The 21,289-nt window shown below is 48.8% G+C and overlaps 2 protein-coding genes and 2 non-coding genes across 7 annotated transcripts in view; 2 read left to right on the forward strand and 2 right to left on the reverse strand.

The window, feature by feature from the left end:
* The window catches only part of LOC134934796 (transcription factor HES-7.1-like), a 230,968-nt gene extending 221,174 nt beyond the window's left edge, over nucleotides 1–9,794 (reverse strand). For 3 of the 4 annotated variants that reach the window (XR_010179810.1, XM_063930154.1, XM_063930152.1), the window contains exon 1: nucleotides 9,335–9,694. The gene's annotated coding sequence lies outside the window, so the exon portion shown is untranslated. Of the gene's footprint in view, nucleotides 1–9,334; nucleotides 9,695–9,715 lie in introns of those variants that run through there. The other variant, XM_063930153.1, reaches the window with a different exon arrangement.
* TRNAR-UCU (transfer RNA arginine (anticodon UCU)) lies at nucleotides 9,751–9,835 on the forward strand. The gene is given in 2 exon segments: nucleotides 9,751–9,787; nucleotides 9,800–9,835. It is a non-coding gene; the product is annotated as a tRNA-Arg (tRNA).
* A 274-nt stretch (nucleotides 9,836–10,109) lies between these two features.
* On the reverse strand, nucleotides 10,110–10,180 carry TRNAG-GCC (transfer RNA glycine (anticodon GCC)). The gene has a single exon. It is a non-coding gene; the product is annotated as a tRNA-Gly (tRNA).
* Nucleotides 10,181–12,182: 2,002 nt separating this feature from the next.
* Nucleotides 12,183–21,289, forward strand: part of LOC134934798 (transcription factor HES-7-like) — a 40,452-nt gene continuing 31,345 nt past the window's right edge. The window contains exon 1 of the mRNA XM_063930155.1: nucleotides 12,183–12,248. Within this exon, the coding sequence (XP_063786225.1) occupies nucleotides 12,207–12,248 (42 nt within the window). The 5' untranslated portion in view covers nucleotides 12,183–12,206. The remainder of the gene's footprint in view (nucleotides 12,249–21,289) is intronic.

Raw genomic sequence — 21,289 nt, forward strand, 5'->3', positions numbered from 1 at the left:
TGCAATCTGGCTGGGCCGAGTTCCAATATGTAGAACATATCCTCCAGGATCAAATTATGTCGTTATATGAGGTAATAAAGTACATACAGAAGTAATGTGAGGTAACGAGGCGTATACAGCGCAGTATATGTCGTTATATGAGGTAATAAAGTACATACAGAAGTAATGCGAGGTAACGAGGCGTATACAGCGCAGTATATGTCGTTATATGGGGTAATAAAGGGGTGTGGTATGGAAGGTCGACAGTGTCTAGGTCGACCACTATTGGTCGTCAGTAACTAGGTCGACATGGTCTAGGTCGACAGGAGTTTTTTATGTTTTTTTGGTGTCGTTTTCTCCGTACACTGACCGGGAACCCCAATTAGTGCACCGTGTCCCCTCGCATGGCTCGCTTTGCTCGGTTACTATTCCCAATCGTAGTCCGTGTGGATCGTTAAGTATGAAAAAGTTCCAAAAAATAAATAAATTGTGAAAAACACATGTCGACCTTTTCACCTGTCGACCTAGAACATGTTGACCTAGAGACCCTGTCGACCAATAGTGGTCGACCTAGATACTGTCGACCTAGAGACCGGATCCCGTAATAAAGTACATACAGAAGTAATGTGAGGTAACAAGGCGTATACAGCGCAGTGTATGTAATTATATGATGTAATAAAGTACATACAGAATTAATGTGAGGTAATGAGGCGTATACAGAGTAGTGTATGTCGTGATATGAGGTAATAAAGTACATACATAAGTAATGTGAGGTAACGAGGCGTATACAGTGCAGTGTATGTAATTATATGAGGTAATAAAGTACATACAGAATTAATGTGAGGTAATGAGGCGTATACAGAGCAGTGTATGTCGTTATATGAGGTAATAAAGTACATACATAAGTAATGTGAGATAACGAGGCGTATACAGCGCAGTATATGTAATTATAAAGGTAATAAAGTACATACATAAGTAATGTGAGGTAACGAGGCGTATACAGTGCAGTTTATGTAATTATGAGTTAATAAAGTACATACATAAGTAATGTGAGATAACGAGGCGTATACAGCGCAGTGTATGTCGTTATATGAGGTAATAAAGTACATACAGAAGTAATGTGAGGTAACGAGGCGTATACAGCGCAGTATATAGAAACATAGAAACATAGAATTTGACGGCAGATAAGAACCACTTGGCCCATCTAGTCTGCCCCTTTTTTATTTTATCCTTTAGGCAATCTCAACCCTTTTTTAACCTTAATTCTTTGTAAGGATATTCATATGCCTGTCCCAAGCATGTTTCAATTGCCCTATAGTCTTAGCCTCTACCACCTCTGATGGGAGGCTATTCCACTTATCCACTACCCTTTCTGTGAAGTAATTTTTCCTTAAATTTCCCCTGAACCTCCCCCCCTCCAGTCTCAATGTATGCCCTCGAGTTCTAATACTTCTTTTCCTTTGAAGAATGTTTCCCTCCTGAACTTTGTTAAGACCCTTGATATATTTGAAAGTTTCTATCATGTCCCCCCTTTCCCTTCTCTCCTCCAAACTATACATGTTAAGATCTTTTAGCCTTTCCGGGTAAGTTTTGTGATGTTGGCCATGCACCATTTTAGTTGCCCTTCTTTGTACACTCTCTAATGTATTTATATCCTTCTGGAGCTAGGGTCTCCAGAACTGGACACAGTATTCCAGATGGGGCCGTACCAATGACCTATACAGTGGCATTATCACTTCTTTTTTCCTGCTACTGATTCCTCTCCCTATGCAACCAAGTATCTGACTTGCCTTTCTCATTGCTTTATTGCATTGCTTTCCTGCCTTCAAGTCACTTAAAATAGTGACTCCTAAATCTCTTTCCTCCTCAGTAGTTTCCATTATAGTACCCTTGATACTATACTTAGCCTTTGGGTTTTTGAGACCCAAGTGCATGATTTTGCATTTTTTAGCATTAAACTGTAGTTGCCACGTTCTTGACCATTTCTCAAGCCTACCTAGGTCATCAATCATTTGTTTCACCCCTCCCGGTGTGTCTACCCTGTTGCATATCTTTGTATCATCTGCAAAAAGGCATACCTTCCCTTCAATACCATCTGCAATGTCACCAACAAAGATATTAAAGAGAACTGGACCAAGTACAGATCCCTGGGGTACTCCACTGGTAACATTTCCCTCCATAGATTGCACTCCATTAACTACGACTGTCTGTTTCCTATCCTGCAACCAGGTTCTTATCCATTTAATATGTTGTTATATGGGGTAATAAAGGGGTGTGGTATGGAAGGTCGACCACTATTGGTCGTCAGTAACTAGGTCGACATGGTCTAGGTCGACAGGAGTTTTTTATGTTTTTTTGGTGTCGTTTTCTTCGTACAGTGACCGGGAACCCCAATTAGTGCACCGTGTCCCCTCGCATGGCTCGCTTTGCTCGGTTACTATTCCCAGTCGTAGTCCGTGTGGATCGTTAAGTATGAAAAAGTTCCAAAAAATAAATAAATTGTGAAAAACTCATGTCGACCTTTTCACCTGTCGACCTAGAACATGTTGACCTAGAGACCCTGTCGACCAATAGTGGTCGACCTAGATACTGTCGACCTAGAGACCGGATCCCGTAATAAAGTACATACAGAAGTAATGTGAGGTAACGAGGCGTATACAGCGCAGTGTATGTAATTATATGATGTAATAAAGTACATACAGAATTAATGTGAGGTAATGAGGCGTATACAGAGCAGTGTATGTCGTTATATGAGGTAATAAAGTACATACATAAGTAATATGAGATAACGAGGCGTATACAGTGCAGTGTAATTATATGAGTTAATAAAGTACATACATAAGTAATGTGAAATAACGAGGCATATACAGTACAGTGTATGTAATTATATGAGGTAATAAAGTACATACAGAATTAATGTGAGGTAATGAGGCGTATACAGAGCAGTGTATGTCGTTATATGAGGTAATAAAGTACATACATAAGTAATGTGAGGTAACGAGGCGTATACAGTGCAGTGTATGTAATTATATGAGGTAATAAAGTACATACAGAATTAATGTGAGGTAATGAGGCGTATACAGAGCAGTGTATGTCGTTATATGAGGTAATAAAGTACATACATAAGTAATGTGAGATAACGAGGCGTATACAGCGCTGTGTATGTAATTATATGAGTTAATAAAGTACATACATAAGTAATGTGAGATAACGAGGCATATACAGTACAGTGTATGTAATTATATGAGGTAATAAAGTACATACAGAATTAATGTGAGGTAACGAGGCGTATACAGCGCAGTTTATGTAATTATGAGTTAATAAAGTACATACATAAGTAATGTGAGATAACGAGGCGTATACAGCGCAGTGTATGTCGTTATAATAAGAATTTACTCACCGGTAATTCTATTTCTCGTAGTCCGTAGTGGATGCTGGGTACTCCGTAAGGACCATGGGGAATAGACGGGCTCCGCAGGAGACTGGGCACTCTTAAAAGAAAGATTAGGTACTATATCTGGTGTGCACTGGCTCCTCCCTCTATGCCCCTCCTCCAGACCTCAGTTAAGGAAACTGTGCCCGGAAGAGCTGACATTACTAGGAAAGGATTTGGAATCCAGGGTAAGACTCATACCAGCCACACCAATCACACTGTACAACTTGTGATAACTATACCCAGTTAACAGTATGAACAACAACTGAGCCTCATTCAACAGATGGCTCATAACAATAACCCTTTAGTTAAGCAATAACTATATACATGTATTGCAGAGAGTCCGCACTTGGGACGGGCTCCCAGCATCCACTACGGACTACGAGAAATAGAATTACCGGTGAGTAAATTCTTATTTTCTCTGACGTCCTAGTGGATGCTGGGTACTCCGTAAGGACCATGGGGATTATACCAAAGCTCCCAAACGGGCGGGAGAGTGCGGATGACTCTGCAGCACCGAATGAGCAAACTCAAGGTCCTCCTCAGCCAGGGTATCAAACTTGTAGAATTTTGCAAATGTGTTTGAACCTGACCAAGTAGCAGCTCGGCAAAGCTGTAAAGCCGAGACCCCTCGGGCAGCCGCCCAAGAAGAGCCCACCTTCCTCGTGGAATGGGCTTTCACTGATTTAGGATGCGGCAGTCCTGCCGCAGAATGTGCCAGCTGAATCGTGCTACAGATCCAGCGAGCAATAGTCTGCTTTGAAGCAGGAGCACCCAGCTTGTTGGGTGCATGCAGGATAAATAGCGAGTCAGTTTTTCTGACTCTAGCCATCCTTGAAACGTAGATTTTCAGGGCCCGTACTACGTCCAGCAACTTGGAATTCTCCAAGTCCCGAGTAGCCGCAGGCACCACAATAGGTTGGTTCAAATGAAACGCTGATACCACCTTTGGGAGAAATTGTGGACGAGTCCTCAATTCTGCCCTGTCCATATGGAAAATCAGATATGGGCTTTTACATGACAAAGCCGCCAATTCTGACACACGCCTAGCTGAGGCCAAGGCCAACAGCATAACCACCTTCCACGTGAGATACTTTAACTCCACGGTCTTAAGTGGCTCAAACCAATGGGATTTCAGGAAATCCAACACAACGTTAAGATCCCAAGGTGCCACTGGAGGCACAAAAGGGGGCTGAATATGCAGCACTCCCTTAACAAACGTCTGAACTTCAGGCAGTGAAGCCAGTTCTTTTTGAAAGAAAATAGATAGGGCCGAAATCCGGACCTTTATGGACCCTAATTTTAGGCCCATAGTCACTCCTGACTGTAGGAAGTGCAGAAATCGACCCAGCTGGAATTCCTCTGTTGGGGCCTTCCTGGCCTCACGTCAAGCAACATATTTCCGCCATATGCGGTGATAATGTTTTGCTGTCACATCCTTCCTAGCTTTTATCAGCGTAGGAATCTCTTCATCTGGAATGCCCTTTTCCGTTAGGATCCGGCGTTCAACCGCCATGCCGTCAAACGCAGCCGAGGTAAGTCTTAGAACAGACAGGGCCGCTGCTGTAACAGGTCCTGTCTGAGAGGCAGAGGCCATGGGTCCTCTGAGATCATTTCTTGTAGTTCTGGGTACCAAGTTCTTCTTGGCCAATCCGGAACTATGAGTATAGTTCTTACTCCTCTCTTACTTATTATCCTCAGTATCTTGGGTATGAGAGGAAGAGGAGGGAACACATAAACCGACTCGTACACCCACGGTGTCACTAGTGCGTCCACAGCTATCGCCTGAGGGTCCCATGACCTGGCGCAATATCTTTTTAGCTTTTTGTTGAGGCGGGATGCCCTCATGTCCACCTGAGGCCGTTCCCAACGATTTACAATCCGTGTGAAGACTTCTGGATGAAGTCCCCACTCTCCCGGGTGGAGGTCGTGCCTGCTGCAGAAGTCTGCTTCCCAGTTGTCCACTCCCGGAATGAACACTGCTGACAGTGCTCTTACGTGATTCTCCGCCCAGCGAAGAATTCTGGTGGCTTCTACCCTCGCCACCCTGCTCCTTGTTCCGCCTTGGCGGTTTACATAAACCGCTGCGGTATGACTGGATCAGAACCGGTTGGTCGCGAAGCAGGATCTCCGCTTGACTTAGGGCGTTGTATATAGCCCTTAGTTCCAGGATATTGATGTGAAGGCAAGTCTGTTGACTTGACCACAGACCTTGGAAATTTCTTCCCTGTGTAACTGCCCCCCACCCTCGGAGCCTTGCATCCGTGGTCACCAGGAACCAGTCCTGAATGCCGAATCTGCGGCCCTCGAGAAGGCGAGCACTCTGCAGCCACCACAGGAGAGACACCCTGGCCCTGGGGGATAGGGTGATTAACCGATGCATCTGAAGAGGTGATGCGGACCACTTGTCCAGTAAGTCCCATCGGAAGGTCCTCGCATGGAACCTTCCTAAGGGGATGGCCTCGTATGATGCCACCATCCGTCCCAGGACTCGAGTGCAGTGATGCACTGATACCTGTTTTGGTTTCAATAGATTCCTGACCAGTGTCATGAGCTCCTGAGCTCTCTCTATCGGGAGATAAACCCTTTTCTGGTCTGTGTCTAGGATCGTGCCTAGGAGAGACAGATGAGCTGTAGGAACCAACTGCGACTTTGGAATATATAGAATCCAGCCGTGTTGCCGTTACACTTCCAGAGAAAGTGATACGCTGTTCAGCAACTGCTCTCTTGATCTCGCTTTTATGAGGAGATCGTCCAAGTACGTGATAATAGTGACACCCTGCTTCCGCAGGAGCACAATCATATCCGCCATTACCTTGGTGAATATTTTCGGGGCCGTGGAGAGACCAAACGGCAACATCAGAAATTGGTAACGACAATCCCGTACCGCAATTCTGAGGTACGCCTAATGAGGTGGATAAATGGGGACATGAAGGTATGCATCCCTTTTGTCCCGATCCTTTTTAGGCTTGCACTGACCGCTCTTAGCGATTCCATCTTGAACTTGAACCTTCTCAGGTATATGTTCAGGGATTTTTAATTCAATATGGATCTGACCGAACCGTCTGGTTTCGGGATTACAACATGGTCGAATAATAACACCCTCTTGTTGAAGGAGGGGACCCTTGACCACCACTTGTTAAAGATACAATTTGTGAATTGCAGTTAACACTGGCTCCCTCTCTTGGGGGGAAGCCCGCAGGGCCGTCTGTGAGGGGGCATCTTCTCACAGTCCAGCTTGTATCCCTGAGACACAATATCTATTGCCCAGGGATCTAACAGGGAGTGAACCCACTTGTGGCTGAACTTACGAAGGCGTGTCCCCACCGGGCCTAGCTCCGCTTGTGGAGCCCCAGCGACATTGGTGGATTTTTGTAGAGGCCGGGGAGGACTTCTGTTCCTGGGAACTAGCTGTGTTGTGCAGCTTCTTTCCTCTGTCCCCGGCTCTGACAAGAAAGGACGCACGTCAGACTTTCTTGTTTCTTTATTCGAAATGCTGCATTTAATAATGTCGTGCTTTCTTAGGCTGTGCAGTAATATAAGGCAAACTAGCAGAATTACCAGCTATAGCTGTGGAGACCGGGCCCGAGAACCCTTCTCCACACAATCCTCAGCCTTCCATATGCCTCTTAAGTCGGCATCATCTGTCCAATGCATATTCTACAGGACACGTCAAGCAGAGATCGACATAGCTTTGACTCTAGGACCCAGTATACTCATGTCTCTTTGGGCATGCTTTATAATTATATATCTATCACTTAAGACAGCATCTTTAATATATATATATATATATTAGGGTCTCAATCTCTGCTGATAAGGCACCTGTCCACGCTGCCACAGCGCTATAAACCCATGCCGACACAATCGCCGGTCTGGGTAGTGTACTAGAATGTGCACGCTATCTGCAGGATCCCTGAGAATAGCCAGTGCTACCGTCTGTGCAAACAGGATAGCCTAGGGGAAGATTCTCAACACATCCTGGCCCTAGTGGGGAAAGGATACAGCCTGAGAATTCTCTTGTGGGAAGCTGCCGTCTCTTGTCTGGAGATTCCCGCTCTTTTTCCTCATGAGAGGAGGGAAATTTACCTCAGCATTCTTCCCCTTAAACATGTGTACTCTCGTGTCAGGGACAGATGAGTCATCAGTGATATGCAAAGCATGTTTTATTACAATAATCATATATTGAAAACCTTTTAGCCATCTTGGCTGTAACTTTGCATTATCGTAGTCGACAGTGGAGTTAAACTCCGTGTCGATACCAGTGTTTGTTATTTTGGATAGTGAGCATTGTGAGACTCTGAAGGTCTCTGTGACATAGGGACAGACACAGGTAGATTTACTGTCTGTTCCCTAACCTTTTGTGCAATTAATTCACCTTAGCACTTACACATATCCAAACAGGTGTCGGCGTTGTCGACGGAGACACCCTCTCACACACATATCCGCTCTATCACCTCCTTAGAGGGGAAGCTCTATTTGAGGACAGTTCCCCCACAAGGCCCTTTGGAGAGACAGAGAGAGAGTATGCCAGCACACACCCCAGCGCTATATAACCCAGGGATTACACTACAACTTAGTGTTTACCCAGTAGCTGCTGTATATTTAATTTTGCGCCTAAATTTATGTGCACCCCCCCTCTTTTCACCCTTTGTGTATGTGGATACTGCAGGGGAGAGCCTGGGGAGCTTCCTTCCAGCGGAGCTGTGAAGAGAAAATGGCGCTGGTGTGCTGAGAAAGATAGCCCTGCCCCTTCAGCGGCGGGCTTCTCCCGCGTTTTTATAATGTTAATGGCGGGGTTTTTTGCACATATACAGTTGTATAGACTGTATTATGTGCTTTTTGTGCCAAAAGGTAATCTAATTGCTGCCCAGGGCGCCCCCCCCCAGCGCCCTGCACCCAACAGTGACCGGAGTGTGTGGTGTGCTATGGGAGCAATGGCGCACAGCTGCAGTGCTGTGCGCTACCTTAATGAAGACAGAAGTCTTCAGCCGCCGTTTTTCGTCTTTTTTCTTCTGTCTTCTGGCTCTGCAAGGGGGACGGCGGCGTGGCTCCGGGAACGGACGATCGAGGTCGGGCCCTGTGTTCGATCCCTCTGGAGCTCATGGTGTCCAGTAGCCTTAGAAGCACAAGCTAGCTGCAAGCAGGTAGGTTTGCTTCTCTCCCCTCAGTCCCACGTAGCAGTGAGTCTGTTGCCAGCAGATCTTACTGAAAATAAAAAACCTAACAAATACTTTCTTTTCTAGTAAGCTCAGGAGAGCCCACTAGGTGCATCCAGCTCTGGCCGGGCACAGATTCTAACTGAGGTCTGGAGGAGGGGCATAGAGGGAGGAGCCAGTGCACACCAGATATAGTACCTAATCTTTCTTTTAAGAGTGCCCAGTCTCCTGCGGAGCCCGTCTATTCCCCATGGTCCTTACGGAGTACCCAGCATCCACTAGGACGTCAGAGAAATGAGGTAATAAAGTACATACAGAAGTAATGTGACGTAATAGAGGCGTATACAGCGCTGTGTATGTCGTTAGATGAGGTAATAAAGTACATACAGAAGTAATGTGAGGTAATGAGGCGTATAGAGCGCAGTGTATGTTGTTATATGAGGTAATAAAGTACATACAGAAGTAATGTGACGTAATAGAGGCGTATACAGCGCTGTGTATGTCGTTAGATGAGGTAATAAAGTACATACAGAAGTAATGTGAGGTAATAAGGCGTATACAGCGCAGTGTATGTAATAAAGTACATACAGAAGTAATGTGACGTAATAGAGGCGTATACAGCGCTGTGTATGTCGTTAGATGAGGTAATAAAGTACATACAGAAGTAATGTGACGTAATAGAGGCGTATACAGGGCAGTGTAAGCAGTAGTACAGCATATATGCAGGGTGTAGTTATATATAAGCATCATCTATGGTAACAAGTACCTAGCTAGCACTGAGTAATAAGGAGCAGGGGGACAGTAACACAGGGAGCGGGATTGATGGATGTGCAGCTAATGATGAGGGAGCCTCCCGCTGCTTTCCCGCCCTCTCCTCTCCCCCCGCCGGGCACAGCACAGGATGCGGGCGTGTGATGATGGATCTGTGAAAGGACACACATCAGCGTGTGCCGCCCGCCGGGCCCCTCACACCCGGGCACCCGCCGCCTGTCCCTGCGCTGCTGCTGTGTGAGAGCAGCCATAGTCTATCCCGTCGCTGGCCTCAGTGCGGCCATGGTCACGCTGCTGCCGGCGGTATACACACAGACCACGGCCGGCAGTATATACACTGTACCCGGCTGCACACAGCAGCAGCGGCGGCGCTCACCTCTAGAGACACGCTGCAGCTATATATCAACACGTGGCTCTGTGGCGCAATGGATAGCGCATTGGACTTCTAGTTGGAGTAGTCATTCAAAGGTTGTGGGTTCGAGTCCCACCAGAGTCGTTTTTTTTTTTTTATTTTTTTATTTTTTTTATTTAGCAAAATATGTATTTTATTTTCCTGCATGCATTATGTCGCTTTGCTTATTATTATTATTATACAAGGTAACTCTGAAGCATGCAAATGCAGTGATGTGCAGATATTCAAATTAAAAAGAGAGAAATAAAAACCTACATGTTACTGATTACGTAGATCTGCAAATATTACTGCGTGTAAAGAGATCTATAGAAGGGGCAGAATAGCAGAAATATAAAAAAAAATAAAAAAAATACTATGCTGCATTGGCCGGGAATCGAACCCGGGCCTCCCGCGTGGCAGGCGAGAATTCTACCACTGAACCACCAATGCTCACATAGAGACTTCCCCGGATACAGGTGAGAGCAGGGCCTGCTTCTAGCAGAGAGGACGGGTGATACATGGTGTCACTATTACTGATACATTGTAACTCTGTGACTGAGATCCTAACCTCAACCCTGCCCCATCTCACCCCTGTGCTACCATGCTGCGGAATAGCCAATGCAGACCACTCTCCCCGTTATACCCCATCTGCTCTTACCTGCTCCCTAATTCTTACCCCTGTCTCACCCTGTACTCCTCATACGTTGTTCCATGATGGACCTCATGCTGACCCTCAGCTACTGTATGTCCACTCGCCACTTACCCCTGGGATGTCTCTCTGCCCTTAACCTATACCTGCCACACTTGCGCCTGGGATGTCCCTCTGCCCCTAACCTATATCTGCCCCCACTTGCAACTGAGACGTCCCTCTGCCCTTAACCTGTACCTGCCCCCACTTACCCCATGGATGTCCCGCTGCCCTTAACCTATATCTGCCCCCACTTACTCCTGGCCCTGGGATGTCCCGCTGCCCTTAACCTGTACCTGCCCCCACTTACCCCTGGGATATCTCTCTGCCCTTACCTGTACCTGCCCCCACTTACCCCTGGGATGTCCCTCTGCCCTTAACCTATATCTGCCCCACTTACCCCTGGCCCTGGGATGTCCCGCTGCCCTTAACCTGTACCTGCCCCCACTTACCCCTGGGATGTCCCTCTGCCCTTAACCTTTACTTGCCCCCACTTACCCCCGGGATGTCCCTCTGCCCTTAACCTATATCTGCCCCCACTTACCCCTGGGATGTCCCTCTGCCCCTAACCTATATCTGCCCCCACTTGCAACTGAGACGTCCCTCTGCCCTTAACCTGTACCTGCCCTTACTTACCCCTGGGATGTCCCGCTGCCCTTAACCTATATCTGCCCCCACTTACTCCTGGCCCTGGGATGTCCCGCTGCCCTTAACCTGTACCTGCCCCCACTTACCCCTGGGATATCTCACTGCCCTTACCTGTACCTGCCCCCACTTACCCCTGGGATATCTCTCTGCCCTTACCTGTACCTGCCCCCACTTACCCCTGGGATGTCCCTCTGCCCTTAACCTATATCTGCCCCACTTACCCCTGGCCCTGGGATGTCCCGCTGCCCTTAACCTGTACCTGCCCCCACTTACCCCTGGAATGTCCCTCTGCCCTTAACCTTTACTTGCCCCCACTTACCCCCGGGATGTCCCTCTGCCCTTAACCTATATCTGCCCCCACTTACCCCTGGGATGTCCCTCTGCCCCTAACCTATATCTGCCCCCACTTGCAACTGAGACGTCCCTCTGCCCTTAACCTGTACCTGCCCTTACTTACCCCTGGGATGTCCCGCTGCCCTTAACCTATATCTGCCCCCACTTACTCCTGGCCCTGGGATGTCCCGCTGCCCTTAACCTGTACCTGCCCCCACTTACCCCTGGGATATCTCACTGCCCTTACCTGTACCTGCCCCCACTTACCCCTGGGATATCTCTCTGCCCTTACCTGTACCTGCCCCCACTTACCCCTGGGATGTCCCTCTGCCCTTAACCTATATCTGCCCCCACTTACCCCTGGCCCTGGGATGTCCCGCTGCCCTTAACCTGTACCTGCCCCCACTTACCCCTGGGATGTCCCTCTGCCCTTACCTGTACCTGCCCCCACTTACCCCTGGAACACATATCCCTGGATGTCCCCCTGACCCCAAACTTTATCTACCCCCATGTAACCCTTGACATGTCCCAGTGACCCCTGCTCCGTTCTCTGACCCAACTCTCCCCGTTACTCCTCCCCATACCATGGCACGATGCAGTGGGGGCTCCCAGCCAGTGGACACACGTGCCAGTTATACAGTGGTCACCAAACTGCAGCCAGAGGGCCAGGGGAGGGGGTGCACTGGGAGAGGGGCGTGGCCAGGGCTTTAATGTGCCTGGTGGGCGGGGCCATGGAGTGGGGATTTAAACCTAGTCCCGGCACGGGGCAGCTCAGAACTGATTGTATTACTGTAGCTATATGCTGACATGCTGGACATGGAGTGTGCGGAGGCTTTCCCATCCCGCAAGGTAAGACCTTCCTCCCGCATTATTATTTATAGCTGGGGGTCGTCCCTATGTAGTCCCTACTGTACTGGGTGGGTGTCTATATGATGGTTCTCCAGCACTCTATAATAAGTGTATTATATGCACCATATACCAGAGGTAACATAGAATAAATCCCATAGATTAAAGTTTCTTAACTTTTACCGGACAAATTCCCCTTTCCAGACCCTCCAGCATCTGTGACCCCTTTCCTCCACCCGGCTCCGCTGCTGCAACGCGTTCTGCTCCATCTGCCCTCTTGCATTCACCGCTGCAGTACTGTACCTGAGCTGAGCTGGATCCATTAATTTATTCATTCCCTCCGCCCCCCCCCCCCCCTTCCTTATTTTAAGTATACAGTTGATCCCAGGTAGCTGCAATAGTACAGGATGCGGGGAGCAGAGCATTTTGCGGGGATTGGGTGAAAACCGGAATGGTCCGGAGCCCCGGAACGCCGGACCCGCTCTATTGCTGCAAACTCTGCCACTCTGGAGCTTGTGGTGTGTCTGCACCGGGTGGGAGAGGTCACGTTGCGGGGCCTGGGACGCCTTTGGTGTCGGTAGTAAGGGTGGGAATGTGCAGCTGCTGGCCCATCCATGCCGCTGTATCTGCTGCGTGAGGGTCCGGAATGCTGGCAGCTCCGGAATGCTGGCCAGCTCTAGTAACATGTCTCACTTCCAGCTCTCCATCTGACACGTGTGTCCCATGTATACTTGGATTATTTTAATAATTGAGACCCCACCACAACCTCTAGGGGGCTCTTCTGGATCTCCCTCCATCACCACTACTGGTAACAAATAGTTTCCCCCTTATGTTATGTCGCAGGTCTCTGGTTGTAGAGTGTGCCCCCCCCCTCCCCTCCCCTCCCCCCCCCCCCCTCCTCTGGTTGTAGAGTGTGGCCCCCTACCCTCTCTGGTTGTATAGTGTGCTCCCCCAACCCCCCCCCCCCCCCCCCCCCTCCCCCCCCTCTGGTTGTAGAGTGTGCTCCCCCTCCTCTGGTTGTAGAGTGTGGCCCCCTCCCTCCTCTCTGGTTGTAGAGTGTGCCCCCCCCCTCCCTCTCTGGTTGTAGTGTGCCCCCCCCCCCTCCTCTGGTTGTAGAGTGTGGCCCCCTACCCTCTCTGGTTGTATAGTGTGCTCCCCCCCCCCCTCTGGTTGTAGAGTGTGCTCCCCCCCCCCCCCCCTTCTCTGGTTGTATAGTGTTCCCCCCCCCCCCCACTGGTTGTAGAGTGTGCTCCTCCCCCCTCCTCTCTGGTTGTAGAGTGTGCCCCCCCCCCCCCCTCCCTCTCTGGTTGTAGAGTGTGCCCCCCCCCCCTCCCTCTCTGGTTGTAGAGTGTGCCCCCCCCCCTCCCTCTCTGGTTGTAGAGTGTGCCCCCCCCCCCCTCCCTCTCTGGTTGTAGAGTGTGCCCCCTCCTCCCTCTCTGGTTGTAGAGTGTGCCCCCCCCCTCCTCCCTCTCTGGTTGTAGTGTGCCCCCCCCCCCCCTCCTCCCTCTCTGGTTGTAGAGTGTGCCCCCCCCCCCCTCCTCCCTCTCTGGTTGTAGAGTGTGCCCCCCCCCTCCCTCTCTGGTTGTAGAGTGTGCCCCCCCCCCTCCCTCTCTGGTTGTAGAGTGTGCCCCCCCCCCCCCTCCCTCTCTGGTTGTAGAGTGTGGCGCCCCCCCCCCTCCCTCTCTGGTTGTAGAGTGTGCCCCCCCCCCCCCCCTCTCTGGTTGTAGAGCGTGCCCCCCCCTCCCTCTCTGGTTGTAGAGCGTGCCCCCCCCCTCCCTCTCTGGTTGTAGAGTGTGCTCCTCCCCCCCCCCCTCTGGTTGTAGAGTGTGCCCCCTCCCTCTCTGGTTGTAGAGTGTGCCCCCCCCCTCCCTCTCTGGTTGTAGAGCGTGCCCCCCCCCTCCCTCTCTGGTTGTAGAGTGTGCCCCCCCCCCTCCCTCTCTGGTTGTAGAGTGTGCCCCCCCCCCTCCCTCTCTGGTTGTAGAGTGTGCCCCCCCCCTCCCTCTCTGGTTGTAGAGTGTGCCCCCCCCCCCCCTCCCTCTCTGGTTGTAGAGTGTGCCCCCCCCCCCCCCTCCCTCTCTGGTTGTAGAGTGTGCCCCCCCCCCCTCCCTCTCTGGTTGTAGAGTGTGCCCCCCCCCCTCCCTCTCTGGTTGTAGAGTGTGCTCCCCCCCCCCCTCTGGTTGTAGAGTGTGCCCCCCCCCCCTCCCTCTCTGGTTGTAGAGTGTGCCCCCCCCCACCGCCACCTCCCTCTCTGGTTGCAGAGTGTGCCCCCCTTGGTCTAGAAATCCCCTTACATAATGCTTCATCCTGATCTATAATATTATTAGCCCCACTCCCATCTGGTTCTGGTATGAATGGTCGACCACTATTGATCAACATAGTCATGGTCGATGTGCACTAATAGTTGAGACGGGACAGGTTGACACATGAAAAGGTCGCCATGGATTTTTTTACTGGTTTTCGGTGTCATTTTTTTCCATAACATGACCAGGAACCCCAATTAGTGTACCGCGTCCCCTCGCATGGCTCGCGGGCAAGGTGCATCGCTCCGCTACCGATGCGCTTGGCACAGGTTACCGTTCCCAATCGTACTCCACGTGGATGGTAAAGTATGAAAGTTAAAAATCTTTTCTTTTTTTTTAAAATCATGTCGACCTTTTAATGTGTTGACCTGTTCCTGTGTCGACCAGGTCAATGTTGACCAATAGTGGTCGACCTGATGACTGTCGACCATCCAAACGGATCCCCTCCCATCCCCCGTGTCTGTTCTCCCCTCTGTTGTACATGTCCGGCTCCTGGGACTCCCTTGATAAGCCGTGTTCTTATACTCCTCACCTGAGATTCCCCTTCCCCTATAGAGCACATGTAATATCATACTGTATCACATCCCCTGTGTATAAGCTGCAGCCACTGATGTATAACCTCCCTTATTTCCTGATCTCTCTGCAGCGCAGCCAGGCTGACGTGTAACTTATAACGTGTTTGACCCAATATAAGTCATACATGCTATATAAATAATGGGTGATCTGCACCATCCTGTAGGCCGGTCATGCTACATACATACATCATGGGTGATCCACATTGTGCCTGTAGATCAGAGACATGTTACATACATGATGTATGATCTAGATCAGACATGTTACACACATGATAGGCGAGCCACACCATGCAATAAGGCACACATGCAACATGTGATTAGTGACGATCAGATATGTTACATATGTGCTGGATGATTCACATCATGCTATAGATCAGGCATGATACACGTGTGTTGGGTGAGCCACAGAACCGGCCCTAACCAATATGATGCCCTAGGCAAGATTTTGGCTGGTGCCCCCTAGCACCACCGCTGGTTCTGCCTCTGACCTTGCACCTCTTTCCCAGCACCATCACCCCTCACCCATAGCAGTCCTTGTACCCCCTATATTTTAAATAGGAACAGTTCGCACATTTGACGCACAGCCCAAAAAAGGGCATCTTCTTGCTGGGAAGGGGCATGGCCACACAATAGTAACCCCAATTCCAATTACGCCACACAGTGCTGCAACTTTATTCACATTTTATCTTGCGATAGTGTCCATAATTCATATTACATCCCACAGTAGTATTACTTTACCTTATAAACGTTACTCCTCACAGTAGAGCCCCTTATTCACATTACATCACACTGAATTGCTCCTTATTCACATTACACCACACCTTATTGCTCTTTATTCACATTAGATGACACAATAGTGCCCTTTCTATATGCAACGCCACATAGTAGAGCACCTTATACACATAATACCACACATTAGTAATGCATTTATACACAATTCCGCACAGTAATGCCACTTACACATATGAGACACATTAATGTCCTTATAAACATAATGCACCTTACACATTATGACAACCTTTATTAATGCCCTTTTACACATAATGTCCCTTACATATATGGCGCACATTATTAATGTCCTTATACACATAATGACACACATAGTGCCACCTACACATTTGCTGCACATTATTAGTGCCCCTATACACATAATGACACACATACAGTAGTACCCTGTTACACATATGCCGCACATTATTAATTTCCTTATACACATAATGACACACATAGTGCCCCCTACACATATGCTGCACATTATTAATGCCCTTATACACATAATGACACAATAGTGCCTCCTACACATTTGCTGCACATTATTAGTGCCCCTATACACATAATTACACATACAGTACCCTTATACAGATAATGACACATAGTGCCCCTTACACATATGACACACATTATTAATGTCATTATAAACATAATGCGCCTTACACATTATGACAACCTTTATTAATGCCCTTTTACACATAATGTCCCTTACACATATGGCGCACATTATTAATGCCCTTATACACATAATGTCACACATAGTGCCCCTACACATTTGCTGCACAATATTAGTGCCCCTATACACATAATGACACACATACAGTAGTAGCCTGTTACACATATGCCGCACATTATTAATGCCCTTATACCCATAATGACACACATAGTGCCCCTTACACATTTGCTGCACATTATTAGTGCCCCTATACACATAATGACACACATACAGTAGTAGCCTGTAACACATATGCCGCACATTATCAATGCCCTTACACACATAATGACACACATAGTGCCCCTTACACGTATGTTGCACATTATTAATGCATTTTTACATGACACACATAATGCTTCTTACACATATTCCGAACACTACTGCACAACCAACCCACTCACATACACACAGCACTCACACTGCCACTAACACTGTGACCTCTGCCTCTGCTTGCATACAGATGTGTCCTCATAAATCTTGCCTCAATGCTAACGTCGGGCACCTTGTTTTTATGAAAATGCATCTTATTTGTATTGCTATGTGGCTAGGATGCACAAGCAGCTTCTGCTGATTAAACTGATATGCAGCATGCCTATATACTGCGTGAGACTGTGGCTGTATCTGCATATGAAATGCTACATACAGAATATAGGCATGCCGCATATCATTTTAATCAGCAGAAGCTGCTGATGCCCCTAGGCATATCAAATGCCCTAGGCAATTGCCTAGTTTGCCTATGGCTGGCTCTGGTGAGCCACATCATGCTATAGATCTGTGGAGGCTAGCAGGCTACATGGCTCTCTATAAAGGACAGTATACGCCTAGGCTCCGGCTCCCTTGCTGGTGTATATATGTCCAGTGTCTCCCATATGTAATTCTGCCAGGCTCCAGTTAGCGTTCTGCTTCTCTATCCAGTCGGCGGCCTCTGATGGCCCAGCACTCTGTGCTGTTACTGTGACACTGTGCTGTGGTCTGTATCCTTTAATCCTATGTGCACTAAACCTTTGCGGTTGCATTAGTTCTTCTGCCTTGGTTGTATATTTGCAGCTATGGTGGTATCCGGTGGAGGTGACCAGAATCTGCACAGTACTGGAGAGCAGGCATGCTACATATGTGACGGGGGACGCACATTACCCTTCAGAGCAGGCATGCTACATACTTTTAAGGATGACCCCTGTAGAACAGGATACATGGTGGCACACGTATTAACCTGGAGAAGACATAAGGAAGTGATAAACCAGTGATAAGTGCAAGGTGATAAACGCACCAGCCAATCAGCTCCAATATGTAAATTTACATATTGGAGCTGATTGGCTGGTGTGTTTATCACCTTGCACTTATCACTGCTTTATCACTTCCTTATGCCTTCTCCAGGTTAATAAATCTGCCCCATATTGTTACTTAATTGCCCATTTAATAAAAGCATTAATATATAGCATACACAATTTAAGTATATTGCAAACAGAATATTTACATATTGGTTTGCTTCATAAAATATACAAATCACCCCATTGCACGGGTGCCTGCAGTGACAGGCGGGTACCTGCTGGGTTAGGGAATATATTATACTAGCTGGAGTACTCTGCATTACCCAGGATTTTAAGAATGTCTGTTTATAAAAAATAAATGTAAATATTAAACACACAGTATAAATAACATTGTAGATAGCTGAATACCGTGCTTCGCTACGGGATGAGGATGGTAAATTAGAGTGATAGTTGTTCGTTAATTTACATTGGTTGGAGATCTAGTATATAGGCATATATTTCTTCCCTGACGCACTTTGTGTAGTGGCAGGACCCCTTTTTGGTGCCCCAAAGGACCCTGCTCCTTCCACTATATAACTCTCAGTCTGTGGCTTCCTGCTACCTCCATTCCCCTCCTCACACCATGTCACTGCCCTGTCACATGCAGCCCAGTCCTCACTGACACATCCCTCATCTCCTGATATACTCTGTGCTGCTGGAGATCCTGCTCCTCCCACTATATAACTCTCAGTCTGTGACTTCCTGCTGCCTCCATTCCTCTCCTCACATCATGTCACTGCCCCTGTCACGTGCAGCCCTGTCCTCACTGCCACATCACTCATCTCCTGATATACTCTGTGCTGCTGGGGGATCCTGCTCCTTCCACTATATAATACTCAGTCTATAGCTTCCTGCTGCCTAAATTCCCCTCCTCACATCATGTCACTGCTCGTGTCACATGCAGCCCTGTCCTCACTGCCACATCACTCATCTCCTGATATACTCTGTGCTGCTGGGGGATCCTGCTCCTTCCACTATATAACGCTCAGTCTATAGCTTCCTGCTGCCTCCATTCCCCTCCTCACATCATGTCACTGCCCCTGTCACATGCAGCCCTGTCCTTACTGACACATCACTCATCTCCTGATATACTCTGTGCTGCTGGGGGACCCTCCTCCTCCCACTATATAACTCTCAGTCTGTTGCTTCCTGCTGCCTCCATTTCCCTCCTCACACCATGTCACTGCCCTGTCACATGCAGCCCTGTCCTTACTGACACATCACTCATCTCCTGATATACTCTGTGCTGCTGGGGGACCCTGCTCCTCCCACTATATAACTCTCAGTCTGTGGCTTCCTGCTGCCTCCATTCCCCTCCTCACATCATGTCACTGCTCCTGTCACATGCAGCCCTGTCCTCACTGATACATCACTCATCTCCTGATATACTCTGTGCTGCTGGGGGATCCTGCTCCTTCCACTATATAACGCTCAGTCTATAGCTTCCTGCTGCCTCCATTCCCCTCCTCACATCATGTCACTGCTCGTGTCACATGCAGCCCTGTCCTTACTGACACATCACTCATCTCCTGATATACTCTGTGCTGCTGGGGGACCCTCCTCCTCCCACTATATAACTCTCAGTCTGTGGCTTCCTGCTGCCTCCATTTCCCTCCTCACACCATGTCACTGCCCTGTCACATGCAGCCCTGTCCTTACTGACACATCACTCATCTCCTGATATACTCTGTGCTGCTGGGGGACCCTGCTCCTCCCACTATATAACTCTCAGTCTGTGGCTTCCTGCTGCCTCCATTCCCCTCCTCACATCATGTCACTGCTCCTGTCACATGCAGCCCTGTCCTCACTGATACATCACTCATCTCCTGATATACTCTGTGCTGCTGGGGGATCCTGCTCCTTCCACTATATAACGCTCAGTCTATAGCTTCCTGCTGCCTCCATTCCCCTCCTCACATCATGTCACTGCTCGTGTCACATGCAGCCCTGTCCTTACTGACACATCACTCATCTCCTGATATACTCTGTGCTGCTGGGGGACCCTCCTCCTCCCACTATATAACTCTCAGTCTGTGGCTTCCTGCTGCCTCCATTTCCCTCCTCACACCATGTCACTGCCCTGTCACATGCAGCCCTGTCCTTACTGACACATCACTCATCTCCTGATATACTCTGTGCTGCTGGGGGACCCTGCTCCTCCCACTATATAACTCTCAGTCTGTGGCTTCCTGCTGCCTCCATTCCCCTCCTCACATCATGTCACTGCTCCTGTCACATGCAGCCCTGTCCTCACTGATACATCACTCATCTCCTGATATACTCTGTGCTGCTGGGGGATCCTGCTCCTTCCACTATATAACGCTCAGTCTATAGCTTCCTGCTGCCTCCATTCCCCTCCTCACATCATGTCACTGCTCGTGTCACATGCAGCCCTGTCCTTACTGACACATCACTCATCTCCTGATATACTCTGTGCTGCTGGGGGACACCCTCCTCCTCCCACTATATAACTCTCAGTCTGTGGCTTCCTGCTGCCTCCATTTCCCTCCTCACATCATGTCACTGCCCCTGTGAAATTATCCTTTTTTTTTTTTTTTTTTTTTACAGCTTGTTATATAGCGCAGCACATTATGTATCTCCTGATATACTCTGTGCTGCTGGGGGACCTTGCTACATCCACTATATAACTCTCAGTGTGTGGGTTTGTGCTACCTGCATTCCCCTCCTCACATCATGTCACTGCTCCTGTCACATGCAGCCCTGTCCTCACTAATATATCGCTCATCTCCTGATATACTCTGCTGCTGGGGATCCTGCTGCTCCCATTCCCCTCCTCACATCATGTCACTGCCCCTGTCACATGCAGCCCTGTCCTCACTGACACATCCCTCATCTCCTGATATACTCTGTGCTGCTGGGGACCCTGCTCCTCCCACTATATAACTCTGTCTGTGACTCCCTGCTGCCTCCATTCCCCTCCTCACATCATGTCACTGCCCCTGTCACATGCAGCCCTGTCCTCACTGACACATCCCTCATCTCCTGATATACTCTGTGCTGCTGGGGACCCTGCTCCTCCCACTATATAACTCTGTCTGTGACTCCCTGCTGCCTCCATTCCCCTCCTCACATCATGTCACTGCCCCTGTCACATGCAGCCCTGTCCTCACTGACACATCACTCATCTCCTGATATACTCTGTGCTGCTGGGGACCCTGCTCCTCCCACTATATAACTCTGTCTGTGACTCCCTGCTGCCTCCATTCCCCTCCTCACATCATGTCACTGCCCCTGTCACATGCAGCCCTGTCCTCACTGACACATCACTCATCTCCTGATATACTCTGTGCTGCTGGGGACCCTGCTCCTCCCACTATATAACTCTCAGTCTGTGGCTTCCTGCTGTCTCCATTCA

Source organism: Pseudophryne corroboree, chromosome 6, assembly GCF_028390025.1.
Source record: "Pseudophryne corroboree isolate aPseCor3 chromosome 6, aPseCor3.hap2, whole genome shotgun sequence".
Taxonomy (NCBI): domain Eukaryota; kingdom Metazoa; phylum Chordata; class Amphibia; order Anura; family Myobatrachidae; genus Pseudophryne; species Pseudophryne corroboree.